At 42.3% G+C, this 19994-nt stretch overlaps 1 protein-coding gene across 10 annotated transcripts in view; it reads right to left on the reverse strand.

Moving 5' to 3' along the window:
* Positions 1-19994, reverse strand: part of TSNARE1 (t-SNARE domain containing 1) — a 469084-nt gene that overhangs the window by 248437 nt on the left and 200653 nt on the right. For all 10 annotated transcript variants that reach the window (XM_074557836.1, XM_074557830.1, XM_074557854.1 and 7 more), the window contains 3 exons: positions 6167-6257; positions 2729-2803; positions 689-745 (listed from right to left, as the gene is read on the reverse strand). In XM_074557836.1, the coding sequence (XP_074413937.1) occupies positions 689-745; positions 2729-2803; positions 6167-6257 (223 nt within the window). The remainder of the gene's footprint in view (positions 1-688; positions 746-2728; positions 2804-6166; positions 6258-19994) is intronic.

Here is a 19994-nt window from a genome sequence, read left to right on the forward strand (position 1 = left end):
AGGCACACATGCATCTAATTATATTTATTACATATATTCACATACATGTACATATAAATTAAATATGTGCATCATATATGGAGTAATCAGAGTATATATGAATATGTATACACAAATTAGAATAAATACATATACTCTGATTCTATATAGTATTTATTCATTGAAAATTTTCCTAATTTGGGCTAAAAAAGAAGAAAAAAGGCTCAGTTTGCATATGTATATAGTAGTTAACCACAGTGCAATGTAGACAAAGAAAGCAGAATACATAATCCCTCTTAAAACTGGGGACAGGTTTGATGAAAACTCTTAATTTCTTCTATGAAATTGTCCTTGGAATGTGATTTTACCACACCTACAGGCCCAGCTTCCAAGAAAAGGGGGTGTAGGACTGCTTTTTGATATATTTCATAGCAGACAAAACTCCCCTCAAGAACAGAAAAACAGCCCCACAAGGACAGAAAAGCAGAGAATAATTAAATAAGTTAAGTCTTACATAAATCTTTTTTCCTGAGTCCTGTTATCTTCCACCTCCAAAGACATCACACATCTCTATTGGAAAATCACCTCACTGGCTTCAATGTGGGCAGTGGAGGAGCTCCAATCTCTTCAGCATCATTAATGGGGTTAGAAAACAGCTTTTTTTCAGCACTTTATTTACTTCCAAACACAGAGACACACGTGAACTTACCTGTTTGGTGCTTCTCTGCCCAGTAGGAAGCAAAGATTTGGATTTCTCTGCTATTTTCTGTTAAAAGGAAAAGAAAAAAAAAATCAGAGGGAAAATGGCTGAGAAGAGTCCAAATATTTAGGGAAAGAGTCATATGAAGCTATTTTCTTCTACTTTCTAAAGAAAAGGACATAGAGAAATCTCTTACTCTTTAGAAAAAAAACAAGGCAGTATAAAAGCATTGAAAACTTCAGTCTTGCAGGCATTAAAAGTCTTCAAAGCTTCCAGAATGACAAGGTTATCAAAACTGAAACAGGCATTTAGGGAATGACAGCCAGGACGTGGATAAGTAGCAATTTATCACTCAGATTGTTTTCCTGAGGCAGCCGGGCATTCACAAACTGCAGTGGTTAATTTTGGCACTTCTGAATTGATGACAGTTTTTAAAATAAAAGAAATTCAATCCTGTACAGTTCACATGGACTGTACTCATGAACATTAGGGGGGAAAAAAGGCATTAAAAAGATGTGTGTGTCTGTATATGGGGGTGGAGCTCTTTACCCAAATAAGTCCAACTTCACATTTAACACATAAAATAATTTTATTTAAAGACCCCCACACTCAGTTTCTTGAATAGAGCAGGTAAATAATTTAAAATATGAGGCAGCACTAGAGATGATGCAATTCTATTACACAACAGACACGCTGTTGAACTGCAATTTTATGTACACCTATTTATTTATTTAATTTTTAAGGCACAGGCAGCAAGTGCTGGGAAATCAATCAGTCCAGAGTGTTTCTAATAGAGACACATTATTAAGTGCATGTTGCCAGCCAAATTTCATTACACCTCTATAATTACAATATATCCTTCCCATTGTTGCAGGCATGCGTCAGACTCATTAAAGTGATATAGCAAAGCCACCAGAGTTTGTCCAGGTTGTCTTTTCATTAATCCAGATATATCTCCTAACTTGCACTGCCAGGGAAGGAGGCAGTTTGGGGATGCTAAATTCAAGTCATTACTACAGTGTTTAAAAGCAAAGCAAATCTGCTCATCAGCAGAGCCTCCCCAGGGTAAGGAGGGTGAGCAAGAAGCAAATTAAGGTACTGGAGTTCAGGTTTTGTTTGTTTTATTAAATAGCTTGATCTTGGTGACAGATCCCTGTTGGAAAAATGCTCCATAGCATTCCAACAGATCCCAACCACAAGATGTGCCTGGAAACTTTCTGGCACAGCCAAACAGCAAAACGGGGCCAGAAGTTGGGGTAACATTTGAATTATCCGTGCTGCCTGCACATTTTCTGCAAGCAGAGAAGGTGAACTGTGCAATCCCCTCTCCCCTGAGAGTGGAGGCATACAAAAATAATGGTGGAGGCACACCAAAATAATGTCATGGCTAAGCCAGGGGAAATCCTTTCCCCTGAACTCAGCACTGGGGAGGGCACACCTCCAACCCTGGGGTCAGTTTTGAGCCATCCACAATGAGAAGGAAATTGAGGGGCTGGAGGAGAGAACGGAGCTGGGGAAGGGGCTGCAGGACAGATCTGAGCAGGAGCAGCTGAGGGAGCTGGGGGGGCTCAGCCTGGAGAAAAAGGAGGCTCAAGGGAGACCTCAGTCTCCCCAACTCCCTGACAGGAGGGTGTAACTAGGTGAGGATCGATGTCCTCTCTCAGGGAACAAGGGACAGGACAAGGGGAAATGGCCTCAAGCTGCCCCAGGGGAGGTTTAGATTGGATATTTGGGATTATTTCTGCAGAGAAAAGCTTGTCAAGCACTGGAACAGGCTGTCCAGGGAAGTGGTGGAGACATCACCCCTGCAAGTGTTCAATAAATGTGTGGATGTGGCCCTTAGGGACATGGCTCAGGTGCATGGTTGGATCTGATGATCTTAAAAGCTTTTTCCAACCTTAATTCTATGACACTACAATTTCTTGCTGATAAAGAAAGAAAATAGGGAGGAAACCATGCATTAGCAGCCCTCTGGAGATGCTCCAGGCTCTGAGGAATTACATTTAACACATTCCCAGATTCCCAGATGGAAGCAGAAGGGACACTCACTTTCTGCACAGCTCCGTATCTCTGGATGGCATCTGAGAGTTGGTTCTTCAGCCTGTCCAGCTGAAGCCTTTCTTGCTGTATTGGGGGAAAAAAAAGGCTTATTAGCAGGTCTGTCAGAGATAAATCCTATAGTAGGCTCTGTCTGTGACCACGGGAAATTGTCCTGGTGGGAGACACCAAATAAATGAGGTGGGCACCAATGATATCCTAAAAGAATCAGTCACACCAGGGCTGCCAGGATGCAACAAGATTTTATTTTAGGAAATGTGATGCTTTGGTCTTGCAGGCCAGGTTAAATTTAAAAAAAATGCCACTTTGGATATTCAAGATAGCACTGGAGAAAATACCTGAAGGGATCTTTCTATAAAAAGTTATTTTTCCACAGGATAAGTCATGATAGAGTTGATCACCTCATTTGGGAAATTTATTGGACTTGAAAAGTCAAACAGCCACAATATCCCCTCTCCTTGGTCTGACTGTGAGAAACCAGCTTATCTTCATGTTTTCCAAAACATGAACCCAAATGTCACTGCCTTTATGGCTGGAGCTTGCTCCTGCAAGGTTTTAATCTATGTTTTAAGAAAACCCTAGTGTTTAAAAAATCCTCTAGTGATAGAACTTCTGTTCTTGGAAGGAAGAAGACAGCTTGATGTATCTAACATGCTTCCAAATCTCTGCTCTCAGAGGGAATGACCAAACCCAAGCAGTTCTCCTGGAACTGTTCTACACCCTGGATTTGAGATTTCACATATGCAAGAGCTCACATGTCCAGATTTTACAGAGGAAAATGCTGCAAGGAAGTGGGATGTCACCTTAAAAAACAAGTGGAAAGCAAAACCCAATTTACACTAAAGCTACTGAGCAGAAATGTTCACTTTCCAGCCATTTCAGCTGTTCCAGAAAACTGCCTGGGATTACAAAAGTAGGTTTTTTAAAGGATGGAATAAACATTTTTTAATTTTAATGGTAGTTTTTTCACACAGAGAAGAATATCCCAGTTCTTCACCTAAAGATTTAAAACCATTTTTAGAGCAGGGCAAGTGTCATTATTCCCATTTTACAGATAAAGGCCCATAAACCTTATGTTTGTTCCACATGCAAAATAAGATAAGATTGTCACCCTGGAGAGCAGATCTTATGCTCCAGCACTCCCCTACCAAAAAAATGGAATTCCAGCTCTACCTCTCTATTTGCATCCTTTGAGGTTAGCTTGGAATGAAGCCCTAAAAGAGCCATTTTCCATCAGTCTCCTGCCTTGTGGCACACTGATCCACTTAGAGCAGCATCTTTGCTCCTGCAATACCATCAATTTGCTCAGCTGGGCATCCTGACTCCAATATCTCCAGCAGCACTTGGAGATTTATGGGAAGGCAGAGAAAATCCCATATTGCATCTCGTTGGCAGTGTGTTACTGGTGGAAAATAAGGAAGAAAGAGGGAAAAAAAGCTTTTTTTTTTTTTCTGTGTGTGCATGCAAAGCAATCCACAGAAAATGGATTGGTGAGGACTAACTATAAAGCTCTGTAAGGCTTTTCATGCTGTGAGTAATTTTATGGGAGGAGAGTTTTCAGTGCTACCCGATTCCCATGAGGGACTTACTGACCAGCAGCCAATATCCACCAGAACAATTTCTTCTGTGTAAGGGATGATGGCTACAGGCTTTCTATCAAAATTTGTAGGTTTAATTACTAAAATTCTACTGTTAAAAAGAAGAATTAAAAAAAAAAAAAAGTTAAAATAATTGACCAGTGAGAAGAAAAATGTTATTAAACAATTTAATAGAGAGCAGCAAGTTTATTCCTCGTATTACTAAAATGATTTCTGTGTCTATTTCCTTAGCTCTTAAATATTTTCCCTTCAATTTTCCATTTTTCTCCCCATGACAGTAAAAGCTCTTCTCCTGAGAGTCCCCATGGGCTTCAAGGCCAAATAATGACATTCTTGTGTGGCACTGTAATTGAGTTTAATGTGACCTTCCCTGATTCCCCTTTGGACCCAATTTATGTCACAAAATAGAGCCTGGAGATCAGCACAAAAAAAGAAGAAAAAAAAAAAAGCCCAGATCCCCATATCTCCAAGGCAGCATCTTCTGTTTCATCAAGCTCAGATGTAATTATGCAAGAAAACAAGAAAGAAAAAAAACAGTCCTTGCCATCCATCACTAGTCAAAGCAACATGTTAAAAATTATTCTTGCATTAATCTTGATGTCTACATGTGGAAACAGTAATTCCAGGCTTCCCTCCCCATCCTGTGGAGTACCCCATCACCCATTCATTTTTTTTAGGCAGGCTGAATTGCACATGGTCCTTCACAGGTTACCAAGGTGGCCTCGGGTGATCCAAGTTTTAAATCCTCATCTCAACTGCCTGCTGGCAAGTGCCATAAATCCAGGCTGTAAAAACCACTTGGTCAGAGATGAGTTGTGTGCTTAGAGCAGTCTTATTTCTAGGTGGAAGGGCAGTGAGAGCAGAGTTGAAGTAATGCAGGACTTTGGAAAACGGCAGGTAGTGAGTGAGAATAAAACATGAACTCAGGAAAGTTCCTGACTTAGAAACCATATGGATGCTGGAAGCAACAGTGTAGCAGAAATAAAGTAAAATTGTCCTTAATTTCATTTCAGGTGCTGAATGTTATGTGGGTGAAAATTCTCCTTTAACTCTCACACTAGCTGGAATCTGGACGCCAGAGTTTTCTTTTGTTCTTGCCCACGATGCACATCATGGGCCAAGTCAGCAGCAACATCTGGGGTATAAAATCATTTTTGGAAGGTCAAAAACCTTCTGTTTGTCCATTCTTTGCACTGGGAACAATGGGATGGGGATCATTCATGCCCTGTGACACTACTGCTGAGTTGAACCTAGAGATGACAGCCCGGTCTGCGTACAAAAATATGGGATTTTCTGGGATAAACTGGAATTCAGAGTGGGGTAAATTCTAATTTAAAATATTGCTCTGATCTGGCTACAGCCTGGATTTATCTACCCCCAAAGTTGCCTTTGCACTGAATCAGTGTCATATCCAGATATATTCAATGGCTTTGGCCTTTCCAGACACTTAACACACTCCCCAACTCACCTGCACCCCACAACTGAGTCTTTAACCAATGCCAAACTCATGCGATGTGACTCAGATGATTTCTGCAATATTTTCACCCAAACTGAGACCCTGAGATAGATGTGAACTGGCCAAAGGCTTTGTTGCTGAATTCTTGATTTCCAATTCTACGTGGTCCAGTTTTGGGAGGAGAACTGGTGTCTGCAGCCGCTTTCCCCTGGGTCATTTATAAGTGAAAACTACACTTCTTTGAGAGGAAAGAAAGCTATAGCAAGACACAGAGCTTAACAGCTTTAAAGCACCCACTGCCACTTCTTATTTTCATTATTCCTCCTTCCACAAAACCCATCATTCTCCCCCAACAGCATCTTGAGTGACACATACCCTGGATGAGCCTCTGACAACCTCAGACAGTTGCTTGATGGCTTTGGTGCTAGTCGTGATGGTTTTATTAGTCTCCTGCTGGGTGGCATGCCTGCAGAAGAGAAGAGATGATGGGAATTGCAATTGAAATTAATTGCATAATGAGACACTTGGAGAAATCTATCAAGCTGCAGAGCAATTGAGACAACACAACAACAGCAGCACAAGGAGGCTCAGGAGGGCTGCAGCCTGAGCTGAGTCTTCACCAGCCATGGAAACCAGAAGGAATTACTGGGAAGAAGATGTCCAAAATATTCTTCCTTCTGTCAGCACCAAGACAATGCCTGTGAACTGTTCAAAGGGAAATTATGAGGTGAGGACAGGGGGTGGACAAGGAACAAGGCCATCAGAGATGGTTGGTAATGCACATTTTCAAAGAAGAGTTGTACAACCAAAGGAGACAGGACAGGGGAGTTGCCTGATTTTTTGCCCAGGAAAAAAATATTGTTCTCAGGAGAGAAATCTGAAATGGAGCAGGACAAATTTACTTACCCTGGTCATCTGCCCCTTAATGACACAGTATCTCCAGGAAAGCACTGGGGATGTGAAGGTGCAGAGTGCTTTTTCCAGTGCTTCTCCAGCACTGAAACAGGCAGGAATGGAGGCAAACCAGTCACCCCTCCAGTCATGGGTGTCCCTCCCTTTACACCCCAAATTCCTGTACCATTATTTCTTCTAAGCACTGGTTGCTGGCCTTGCTCTTTGGGACTATAAAAAGGAATAGGAAGAGACATAAATGCTTCCCAAAGGTATTTATTAGCTCAGTCCAGTAGTTCTCAAGCTTTCTAAGGTCAGCAGAACACTCTCAGCTTCTAAGCTTCTCCAGAGAGCACTTCATAACCTTTCATCAGAAATAAGTGATTTTCCATTAGGTTTCATTCAAAACCTCAAGAAATACCTGGAAAAGACCTGGAGAAAATTTTGTTTTTTTCTCCCTTAGAGGACACACATGAGCATGAGCCACAGTTGTATCAAAAAGACTCATTTGTCAGTGCTTTTTTTTTAGAGTAGTGAGATTTGAAGTGAATGGAGGTTCTTTGATTAAAAAATGTCAAATGTCCATTCATGGTCCCTAAGTCCTGAAGACCCATGGCTTGTGTCTCCAGCTCTTTCCTTTTTCTCTGTCAGTTCAGAAGGAGAGCATCTCTTTTGAGAGCTGGGTCAGCTCTTCCAGCACCTCTTTTGAAGACCAAGGCCAGTCACCAAACACAACCAAACACAGTCAACCAAACACAATCTTAACTACAAAAACATCAAAAACTCTATTGTTGAGGTCTTGATCCAAAGTTCAGCAGTTTTTTCCCCACTTCAATGTTCTTGTGCAAACAACTCAGTTGGGAAAGATGTTCAGGATCATGGAACCATAGAATGGCCTGGGATGGAAAGGACCTCCAAGATCACCCATTTCCAACCCCCTGCCATGGGCAGGGACACCTTCCAGTGGACCAAGTTCCTCCAAGCTCCATCCAACCAGGGATGGGGCAGCCACAGCTTCTCTGGGAATCTGTGCCAGGGCCTCCCTATCCTCGCAGTAAATAAAATTGGGTTCATACAAGGTATCTGCAAGTGAAAGCTCAGTACACATGAAGACAACATCTCTTAGCTGCAGAACAGAAATTCAGATGTTTGTCAGTGGTTGAACACTCACACAGAAGGCATGGACTCCTCTGGCACCACACAAGAAGAAGAAGAAATAATTCCATATTAAGACAAAACCAGATGGAAGGGTCCATTAACAAGTTATTACCTCTGTTTCTTTAAATTAAAATACAATTTCTTGTTAACTCATCAAAATGCACTTCATTTACTGATGATCCCAGGACTCTGCACACCAGCTGAGCAATTACATCACTTTTAATTGGAGATGGAAGAGGTCATATCTATCACAGACAGGTATTCCTCACTGCCATTGCGAGAGAGGGAGCTGGGAATTGAATCCTGTCACACTGCTAACATTGAGGAGTGCACAGTCAGCCTGATCCCCAATCTCTTAATCAAGTATATCTTGCCACCAAATGCATTAATTCTACAAGCAGCAGATTCAAATCTCAGATTTCCATACCTAATTCCTCTTAACAGAAAGCAAGATGCCAGAGTTGACATCCCTTTTGCAGACCTCATTAAATTATCTGCCCACAGAATAACTCAGGGATTTACATACCACTAATTCTCCATCCCCAAAGTAAAATGGCTTGTTAGGCTCTTGCATCTGATCCTTCCCAATCTCTAAAGTTAAATAAAGCCTTCTTCATTTGCATTGTAATGTAAATTTTGTGTTAGATATCTTATGTAATAAATTCGTGCTGGGCACGAACTTTACTCTGCTAGAAAAATAAGTGGGAGCAGGAGTACAAAAAAATCAAAGTTCTGCCTTCCACCTCTTAATTCAAAATGCACTTTAACTAACATGCTGGTGCTTGATTTTGGCACTTCCCACTATGTTGTCAGCACAATTAACTTCTCATTCTTCAGTCTCAGAGATGTGCTCAGGAATCAGACAATGATTATATTTAATTTACATTAAATGCTATTAAGACCTTAATTTAAAAAAAAAAAAAAGCCATCTCAAAACGCTGCTTCCTGCAGTATTTTATTTTAATTTGTAATAGTAACAAGATATGTTGCTGTTGTTGTTGCTTTTGTTGTTGTTTTTATTATTAGTATTAACAGCATTATTAGTATTATTATCTGTCTTTATATTCTGCTCCCCATGGAAGTGTAGAAGTTAATTAAAGGGGTGTCTCTCACGAATAAAATTTCCTTCTCAAAAGAGTCCTCCACACACAACAGCAAGTTAATACTCCATCTGTGGAGCTGCCAAGCACCTAAAATACAAATGCAGTAAAAGATTTACCTGCCTACAGCTCTGCTCTGAAAACAAACCCTGGCAGGGTGAGCACCAGAGAGGGCATCTCTTAGGAGGGGTAACATCCCTTGCTGGGCACAAACTCTGCAAAGACAAAGCACTAAATAATCCAGGGCATGCCAAACTGCTGCCTACGAGCTCCCCATGGCTGCCGTTTCCTCTGCTGGAGGAGCATGGTCCAGTGAATCCCTGATCCCCAGCTGCTCACAGTTTGTTCTTTGAGCGATCATCTCTCTAATTTATTTATCCAGTTTTAAAAGGAGCTCTGCGGAGAGGCTGCTCCCCTCCATCCGCAGGGAGCACCAGGAAGGAGCTGAACTTCTGCCTCTGCTGCTTCTTTGAGACACTTGATGAATGGCCAAGCCAGTGGAAAAATAATCAGGCCCCATGTGCAGCAGCAAACACCAGCAAGGGAGGGGGTTCTCTCTGCCTCACCGTGCCTGATGAGACTCACAATAATCCCAAAGAGCTTTGTGTTCCAGCTACAGCAGGAAATGCCATTTCCACTCATAAAACAAGATACAGCGTATTTTATTTTCATCTGATCCCTAATGGAACAGCAATAATGTGTTTTTTTGGGTACAGATCAAAGATACCTTTGCTGTAGTGGTTTGAACATCATTGGATTCAGAATCCCCCTTTTTAGCACAGGGCAATTGCACAGCAATGGAGTCATTTTTGCACTTAAGAGTGGTCAAGTAGAATTGGCAAGAATTAAATCAGATAGCTCAGCATAACTCAAAACTTGTCTTTTTCACAAGCTACTGTAATATTTACTGCAGTTTTCTTATCCAAAAAGAGGTAAAAATCAGAGTACTTTAAGCAGACCCCTGAGCTGCAGGATCTGTGGCTTAAGCAGAAGTGGGTTGAGCAGCTGCATTTACATTTATTCCATTGCTACTGGAGACAGAGATGCAAAAGGGAGCATCAAATATGCAGAGGGAGATTGGCACCACAGGACATCTCCTTCCTGTGGTACAGATGGATTCTGTGCAGGACTGCTGGCTGTGGGAACGGATAGGACCCAGCAAACATCAAATACATGTAGATAAAACATCATGAACTGCCCACAGGGACAGCAATGGATCCTAAGGATCCTATTCCCTTTTCTCCACCTAATAAAGGTGTTCAACTACAGAGAAAATCCTGTGGAGATTCTTTGTAGTTTGTGGTTGAGGGGGCACCTGTAGCATGAAGTTCTGTCCTGGAATATGGTCAAAAACCTCGAAAAATGCCCTATTTTTCAAATTATTAGGGGTGAGCTGAGAGGGGCACCATGTGCTGGGTTTTGGTGTTGAATTGTATTAAAAAAGTTGAATTGTATTAAAACCCATCTGCCACACCAGCCTCAAACCAACACCCTGAGAGTGAGGCAGAGATTTGGCAGATGAGCTGCCAAGCTGACCTGCAGGCACATGATTGGCAGTCAGCCCCTCTAAACTACAAAAGTTTAGTCCAGTTTTCATACATATGAAAACACATATTCACACATTTTCTAACCTATTCCTCTTTAGAGTCTGTGTGGACATTCGTCCTTTGGGTAAAGGATGTGCCCCAAGGACATCCCTCAAGGCTGAGTGAAAAAGATTTGCCTTCAGTTATAGGCCTGGGTGAGTAACATCAATCTCTAATAATTGTTTGTTTTGTTAGCTTTAACATAATTTCTTTAATATTGCTTTGATTTAGTGCACTATCCTGTCTGATACTGTAAGTTGTTTTTAGCTTTTATGCTGCGTAGTAAATAAACCTGATTGAGTTATTTTGTTCTAATCATTTATCATAAGAAATAATCCATTTTCATAGACATATATCTGATTTGCCACCATTAAAATCTGAGGCACAAAGTTGTAAAACTCAGACTGTTGACAAAGTCTGGGCATAAGCCTGGTTCCAGCTGCCCCCAGGCTCCTCTCTGAGGAGTTTAGAAAGGAAAGGGATCCTCTCTGCACCTCATGACTCAGTGGGAGCTTCTCAAACTTTGTCTGAAGCTTCAACAGCACCTCCAAAATGATGCAGAGAATCCTCACTGGAGAGGTGACCCAGCCTTGCAGTGTATCCTACACAGCCAGGATGATCCCACAGCAGAACCAGAGAATATCCTGAGCTGGAAGGGACCCACGAGGATCATCCCAGCCCAACTCCTGCCCCTGCACAGGACAATCCCAACAACCCCACCCCAACCCTGAGAGAATTGTTCCAATGCTCCTTGAGCTCTGGAAGTCTTGGGGCTGTGACCAGTCCTTGGGGAGCCTTTTCAGTGCTCAATGACATTCTGGGGGAAGAACTTTTTCCTGATATCCAACCTAAGCATCCCCTGACAAAGCTCCAGCCATTCCCTCGGGTCCTGTTACTGGTCACCAGTGAGATCAGTGTCTGCCTCCCCTCTTCCCTTTATGAGGAAGCTGAAACACTCATCTATAGGGTAAAAGCATTTTCTGCCTTACATCACTGCACTTTACAGAATCACAGGAATTCGAGGATGTTTGGAAAATCACACTGTGAAAAGCTGACAGAGGAGTTCAGCAAATTTATGTGAATGAAGGGAGAGAGTCCACCAGGGCACACCTGTGACGGTGTTCACAGGGGTCTTAGGATGTGGGAAGAGAAAGATTTGACTCCATGTTTCAGAAGGCTTGATGTATTATTTTATGATATATATGACATTAAAACTATACTAAAAGAATAGAAGAAAAGGTTTCATCAGAAGGCTAGCTAAGAATAGAAAGGAATGATAACAAAGGCTTGTGGCTCAGACTCTCTGTCCAAGCCAGCTCATTATGATTGGCCATTAATTAGAAACAGCCACATGAGACCAATCACAGATCCACCTGTTGCATTCCACAGCAACAGATAACCATTGATTACATTTTGTTCCTGAGGCCTCTCAGCTTCTCAGGAGGAAAAATCCTAAGGAAAGGATTTTTCATGAAAAGATGTCTGTGACACACACCCACAGGGTTTTCTCTCTCAGGGTTTTGGAGGGTGCAGCCTCCTTCATCCCAAACTCCCAACCACATATTGCACTCTTCTTTTTCCCATTGCCAGGAAGGTGCAGCCTTCCCAAACCACCTACCTATATTCCCCCTTGAACCTGGCATTTAACCCCAAGGTTCAGAAAATCAGGCTTGTGCAGACCCCCTTGTTTCAGGAGTCAGTGTCTGGGTTCTGTAACAATCCTTAAAGTTAACAGAGACATTAAGACCCATTCCAAAGATGTTAACACCCACCCCCTCACCCATGGAATTGTTTGTAAAGGCATTAGCACACATCTTCCCTATCCAAGACTCGTGGCTGTGTTTCTGCATGATGAATGCAGGAGGCATCTCTCACCTCTAAGCATTTATTGCAGATGCAAACAAAGAAGGAAGACAAACTAGAAAAAAAGGTTATTTTTTTAGGTTTATTTTTATCTAGAATCACAGAATCACAATCTCACAGGATGGTTTGGGTTGAAAGCAACCTCAGAGACCAAACCCTGTGCCATGGGCAGGGATGACACCCATCAGATCAGGTTCCTCAGGACCCCATACAATCTGCACTAAGTTGTTGCACTAATTTTCCCCAAGCCCTAAAGTATATTTACTGTGTTGTTACAGTCATCAAAGGAAGAACAGTTAAATCTACCTATTCTGGCTCCAAACTGACTTTCTCAGCCATTTTTCCCCCCCACTTTTTCTTCTTCGAGACCTAATTGTGCATGTTGAGGAATAGTTTACAACAGAGCAAAATAAGAGCTCTAATTCTGATCTGTCAGCAAACCTCTTTGCATAGGTGTAAATCATCCAGCAGAGTAAAAGTCAGGAGAAATATGGACTGCTACGTCCAGGTTTCAAGCCACACAATATTCTAAAATAAAAGCATCATGGATTTCCAATTTACCTGTCACTTGAAAGTATTAGGAGATGTGGCACTATTTTTCTTACAGGAGCTCAGGGGATGGTCTGTGCCTGTGTGGGAAAAGGAGGGGAGGTATTTCAAACCCCCCTGACAAGGGTGAAATACCATCTCTAGAGAGGAACATGGTTTGCACTTCTGCTGTTCAGTGGCTCTGCATTAAAAAGCAGGAATTTCTGTCAGCAGCCCTCACAAATTTCATCACAGAAGTGCAAACCTTAGCAAAATTTTTCATGGCTTTTTCAATACCTATTTTTAAATACCTTTTCTATCATGGCTTCTTAAAATTAAATAATCATAAATAAAGAAGCAGTTATTACTGAAATAAGGAAAATGCTGGCTCTCCTGCAGGATTTGACCAGCTGCAGGCAGCTAGTTACTCATCAACCACTACCACCAATTCAGATTTGTGCTTTTCAATGAAATTATGTGCCAAACAGTTTATGAGACACCCCCTTAACCCTGCATCACCTACAGATTAGCTCAGCACCGCCTCAGACTCCATCTGTCAAGTCATTGCTGACAGCTCTCAAAAAGGACCCCATGGGAAGCAGCTCAACAATGTCACTGCCATTAGTCACCTCTCACTTTGTTTCTCTTTCTCCCACCCATAGTATTCCCAAGGAAGTTTTATTTATAAAAGTTTTACTTTCTTTCCTAATGGGAGAGCCCCTTAAATCTTTGGAACCACCCTGTTAGCACTTGAGATATATTACACCTCCTTCTCCCTCATTATGCAGTAAGCGTCTTAGCTTATGAGAGGCAGAAATTAATTTAATTTGTCATAATTTCATTTTGATGAACCCTGATGCCTACTGATCATGATATTTATATTTTTTAATTTTTTTTTCTTTCCAGGTGCTGATAAACTGCTTATTTCTTTTAACCTATTCTTGCAACTTTGCTTGTACTGAGGTAAACCATCCTCCTGCACCAGATTTCCACAAAAAGCAAACAAATCCCTCCCTTCCCAGCCCAAAGACCTCATCTGCCCTCTGTGAGCTCTAAATATTCACCCAAATTTCCGAAATTGCCCCAAAAATCCTTTTAGCGCCCCAAGATAAACGGCACCAAGGCTGTGACCGCTCTGATTGCTTTGCCTGTGCTCTCTAATTCTGCCCTGCCTCTCACATTCCTGCATTAACCAGGGGACAGCAGCTCAGCATCTGTCACAGAGAGGTCACAGGGATGCAGGGATGTGTTCCTGCAGCAATTCCCAGCGGCAGAGCCGGCGGTGCCTGCAGCAGTCACCGAAAGCAGCTGAGCAACACTCAACCTACAGAGCTGCTATCACGCCTTCCTTCCTGTGATTTGCTGCAGCTCCTTGCTGAAGTTTGGATTGGAGCTGCCTTTCCAGGTTTTTCAGGGTTGGGACTCGATGATTTTTAGGGTTGCTTCCAGCCCAAGATATTCTGTGATTTGGTGATTCTGATTCTGCACAGGGAAAGCTCAGGGTCATTGCTTTTGGGGCTCTGTAGAAAAAGTTAAGTCAACTTGGAGGGGAGAACTAAAGACTTTCTGAGTCCTGCTTGTAGTTCAGAATAGAAAGAAAAAAATTATATACTGTAAAAGAGTTTTAGAGACTGGTGAAAGGTGCCCCTGCCCATGGCAGGGGGGTTGGAGCTATATAATCTTTATGGTTCCTTCCAACCCAAACCATTCAATGACTCTGGGATGAAAAATTCCCCTGACCTGGAATGGCAGAGATGTGGATGTTGTCTTAATTCCATCATCAAATCTTTCTCTGTGTGGACTCCAACAAATGCAAACTCCCTCTTAACAAAATGCTCATTGCAGTACATGGGCTGGAAGCTCCAGACTCAAAATCCAAAATAAAACAAACCCCAAGGACTTCATGAAGACAAAAATGATGACTTTTGAAACAAGTTTACTCATAATTTATGCTCCTGTAGATTAGCTTGTGTGTTTCAGCATAAAACCACAGAGATTGCTCTGAGGGTGCACAAATGTGCCAGAAGGTGCCCTGCACACACACACAGACGTATGTGGGAAAGACAAATGGACAGGAGATAAATGGCACTGCAGATTAATGGAGTCTATTATACTTTCCATGCTCCCTCTCTTGGTTTTAGCATTTAACATGCATTCAATACTCCACAGGGCACTGTGAAAAGCAAAGATGAAGGGTTCTTTGCTGATGTGAATGAATGATTGCTTCAGCTCTCCTTGAGAAATCACAATGGAACCACTGTTAATAAAAGAGCCAGCACTTGGAGGATGAAAAGTTTTGGTAAAGAGAGATGTAGATTTTTTAGGTTTTATTTCCATTTTTAACGTTGCTTTTGCTGGTTCATGTGTTTTGTTGCCACCAATTTTTTTCAGTGGTGAGAGCATGCAGAGCAAACATCTGCAAAAAGGGAAAAAATCACATCAATTTCTGAGATGTAGGCATTTTCATCCCAGAAAATACATGTTTCATTAAAAAAAAAAAAAACCAAAAAAACCCAACTTTGCTTAAACCCAGGCAATTTTAATTGAAAAATGAATCCATTTCACTCAAACGACTGCGATGAGTTTTTTTATTCTGTGAAGTGAGCAAGAAATCAAAGGCAAACAAACAACCTGAGACACTTTTCAGCTGGCTGTGGTTATTTGTGTATTTCTAGTTAGGGGCAGTAAAGCACAAATGCTCCTGTGTGTATGCTTAAATTAAGAGATGTGCCCAAACCCGGTTCCTCCATCAGGATTTAAGTGAGAGGGAAAAGGCATTAGCAGCAATTGTGCCCCTGGAATTGTCAGTGTGGAGCAAACAGGCTGTCTCATACAGCCGTGAAAAATGTCCACCCTTGGACTAGCAGGAAATCTAAACAGAAAGGCAATGACCAAGCAATTCTTCTGCAGTCCAAAGAGCAAAACCAGGTGGTTTATCATCTCCAGGAAAGTCAGCTTTAGGAAGCAGCAGACAAATATCCAGATCCCTGCAGGGACACGGTGGCTTCGTGCACAGCCCTGGCAGGAATCAGGTGCTGTGGGGTTCAGAAGGAAGCAGCTCAGAAAACACATTTGTTACCCTGGTCCCCAATTTCATCCCAGGTTATAAATGAAGGAAACCTCACCATAAAGTTCACAGACCAAACTGGAGGAAGGTTTGATTAACACTGGTTTTCTTGATGGAGAATATGAAGAAAATGTTTCAAAACAACAGCACTGGGGACACCAGGTTGGTTAGAAATACTTTTTAGACACTATAAAAAGACTTCATAAAGCTCCACACTGATGTTAATAAATAACGCACTGAAAATATCAATTATTTAACCTATCTGTGCAATGAAAATGGATTGGTATTTGCAACAGGTGTTGAAGATGACTCAAACTCCACTAACAGTGACACAACATGCAAAGAAATCCAATATTTAGCCAACTCCTGCTCTATTTGTTTTTCTTTGGTACCATCACTGGCAGAGGCAATGGCACAGCTTTTGGCTTCCAAGACAGATGTTTATGGATCCCACAAGTTGGGTTTCTCCCGCCATCTCTTTCTTTTCCATCGGGAAACTCCATTCAGGAGGGACAAGATGATTTTGGGTTTATTCACCTAGGATCTAAATGCAACTTCACAAACAAGTCCTGCTTCAAACACGGCTCATCCATAGAGTCCATGCCCTTCTAAACAGAAAAGCATCTTTTGAACCTCTCATTACACAGACAGAACCCTTTCTGTTCTCCAAAAAACCCAGTCTTATTATGCTTTATTTATGTCCCATATTTCACCTCCCTGGTCCCAATCCTCTCTCATACATGTCCTACAGAGAAGGAACTAAATTTTCCCTCCACACCCATTTCCACACTCCCAACAATATGAACTTCACCAAAACCAAACATCATCCACAAGTTCGCTAATTCCTAAAAAAAAAAAAAAAAAAAAAACAAAAAAAACCAAACAAAAAACCAAACAAAACAAAAAACAAAACCCAAACAATTTCACACCAAGAGTTTGCTACTATCCTACTTTTATATCAATCTCCCTAAACTCAGATGCTCAATTCCAAATTCCTGTGTAAATCTCCTCAGCCCTGGTGAGGAGATGAGGCACATCAGGAGTGCTGTGGCCAGTTCTGGGCTCCTTAGTACAGGAGAGACACAGAGCTCCTGGAATGGGGCCAGTGAGGGGTGATGAGGATGATTTGGGGACTGGAGCATCTCTGATAAGAAAATGCTGAAGGAGCTGGGGCTGTTCACCCTCCAGAAAAGACAATGAGAGGAGATCTCATCCCTGTGTCAGTGTCTGCAGGGAGGGCTCAGAGCAGGGACCAGGCTCTGCTTGGTGTTCCCAGCCATGAGACAAGAGGAACAGTTAGGAACTGATCCCATGAAGTTCCACCAGAACATGAGGAAGAACTTCCTTCTGAGCACTGGAATCTTCCATAAAGGCTGTGGAGACTCCCTCCCTGCAGATATTCCAGAGCCATCTGGACACAACCCTTGTCTGTGCTCTGGGATGGCCCAGCTGGAGCAGGGAGGTGGCACCAGGTGACCCCACTGTGGTCCCTTCCAGCCTGACCCATTCTGGGATTCTGCATTCCCAAAACATTTTCCCAGCCACATCACCTGAGCTAGGACAGGACCTCCTGCCCCATGACACCCCCAGACATTTATAAAGCACAGCCACTCCCAATCCTCACCTGTCCAGCTCCAGCAACTGAGGAAACCAACCAGGACTTCTCCCTCTGGTGCTCTGATCACATTTTCCCTGACAGGGGATGTCCAAACTACTTCCTCACCCACCCAAAATTCATCCCACATTTATCCCCGCCACCATGTCCTGAGCCAGACCTGCAGCTCTCAGCCTGCCTGGTGCAAAAATATTGGGACCAGAATGGGAAGCTGCAAACTGCTGCTGCTTCAGACAGAAAAATAAAATTACCTTCATAATTCCTTCTGAAGGTGATCACTTCCTCTGCTGCTGAGAATGCCTTTAACTGCTCCATGTCCTGTGGGCTGGGGCTCTCTGCTCTCACCAGTGCCATTTCTGCTCTCTCTGAACCATCCTGAGCAGATCCCTTAACTCCCCAGCAAAAGCAAACACCAAGTGCTCCATAACTTTGTTTTTCCTCTCTCCTCCACCTCCTCCTCTGCTGGAGGGGGTTTTGGAGTACAGTGCTATGCAGAGAGGGAGGTCAGCTGGAGCAAAGAGACATTTTAAAGTACAAAGTGAAGCGCAAAAGTCGATGTTGGTAACAGTGCTGGCGCTTTCTGAACACACTCCCTTGAGGCACTTGTGCCAAGATCTATTTTTTTCTGATTTTGGGGTTTTTTTTTGAGCAGAAGACAGGAGAACAGAAAAATGTGAACATAATATAAGGCAGGAATCAGCTTTAAAATATGTTTGCTTGAGAGCAGGATTTTTTTTGTTGTGGTTTTATTTGTTTTCATATTGCACTTTGTTCTCAAAAGCGCAGAGATAACTGGAAGGAATTGTGCTGGGAAGAGAAATGGATCTCAGCAGCCTACTTGCCACCTATTGCTTCATCCCTTATACTTCATATGCCTCTTTAAATCTGACATCTCTGCAACTTTCTGAGCATAAGGGCAAGCTGTGAAGTACAAGGAAAATTAATATATTTATCCCGCACAGAGTGCAATGCACTCAAAATACAGAGTCTAAATCTCCAAATACTTTTCTTTCTCCTTCACTGTCTTTTCCATTCACCTTACATTTCCCTCTGCCTGGCAGTGCTTTTTGAGCAACACTTTAATTTAGCAGGCAGATAGATGTATCTGTCTCTTTTCAGGAATGATTACCTTTCCAAAACAGGCAAAAATCTTAAAAGAGATGCCACTGGTGAGACTCCTCTGCTCATCAGCCCCACATTTCATTACTTTAAAGATCCTTCAGGCTCCCAGGTGACAATAATGCATAATTTCCAGCGTGCCAGAAGTCGCTCTTCCCCACCACCCTGCAAGTGACATCAGACCATAAAGCAGACGAGCACTTAGATTACAAAAACACAAGGCACTTTATTGGCCCATAAAACACCCGCTAGGGCGGCCATGTGAATGAAGACCCCATTTTGTGGGGCAATAAATTTTGCACCAGCATCCAAAAGGCACTGTTATTACAGGAGTTGTGCAAATCACCACCTTGGTCCACGACAAAAAAACCCCTTAGACTGTGGCCAGGATGATTTGCGCCTCCACGACAATTAAAATGCACCACTGGTCGTCCAAAAAATTAAACTTCAAAGAGACCCTGCCCTAGTAAGAAACGAGTACAAATAGATAATAAAAGGATAAACAAACAGAATGAAAGACCTGAGGAAGTCCATTACAAATCACCAGGCTCTGAGGTTTGTTTCAGGTGAGGCAAGGCTCTCTTTCTGCTGGCAGGAGCATTTAATGAACTCAGATACAGCAACTCTCTGTTTACAGGGAGGGCCAAGGGAAATATCCAAGCTTTCCAATCCATTCAGATGTGAAAACTGTGAGCCCCGTTATCAGAAACCTCTGCTGCTGATAGCAAATTTGTTCTCTAGGGGGAAAATGGATTCAGCTTAAGAACCACTGTTAAGAGTCCAATGCAGGTGCTTAAAAGAAAATTACCTGATGAAAGATCAATAATGTTTCTCCTCTCCCTGAATCGAGGCTCATGTGCAGAATAAAAAATTACAGGGACTGAGCCTCTGTTGCCTTGATTCAACACGAGCCATTGCAAATGCAACCAAGGTACAAGATGACATTTATTTAAATATTTAAAATCATGTGTTGAAAATCACATTGCATTTGTGCAGGTAGGGACCCAAAAAGAGAAGAAAACAGAGAAAGTCACACTCAGTGCACTGTAAAACCAGATGGAGCAGCCCAAACGTGTTTCTTTGCAGCCTCAGTGCTTAAAACCAGCCTTTCATAAAAAATGGGTAAGTGTGCTAAGTTTATGCAACAGCTACCAGAAAGCTGAGCACATGGATCCAGCTGAGAAGTTCCCTAAATGAATTCAGCAGCAATGTCCATTGAAGGACCAAAGCACCACATGAGAGATGCTACTGAAGCATGTGACTGACCTTTCTTTTT

This window comes from Zonotrichia albicollis, chromosome 1 (genome assembly GCF_047830755.1).
Source record: "Zonotrichia albicollis isolate bZonAlb1 chromosome 1, bZonAlb1.hap1, whole genome shotgun sequence".
In the NCBI taxonomy this organism is placed as follows: Eukaryota; Metazoa; Chordata; class Aves; order Passeriformes; family Passerellidae; genus Zonotrichia; species Zonotrichia albicollis.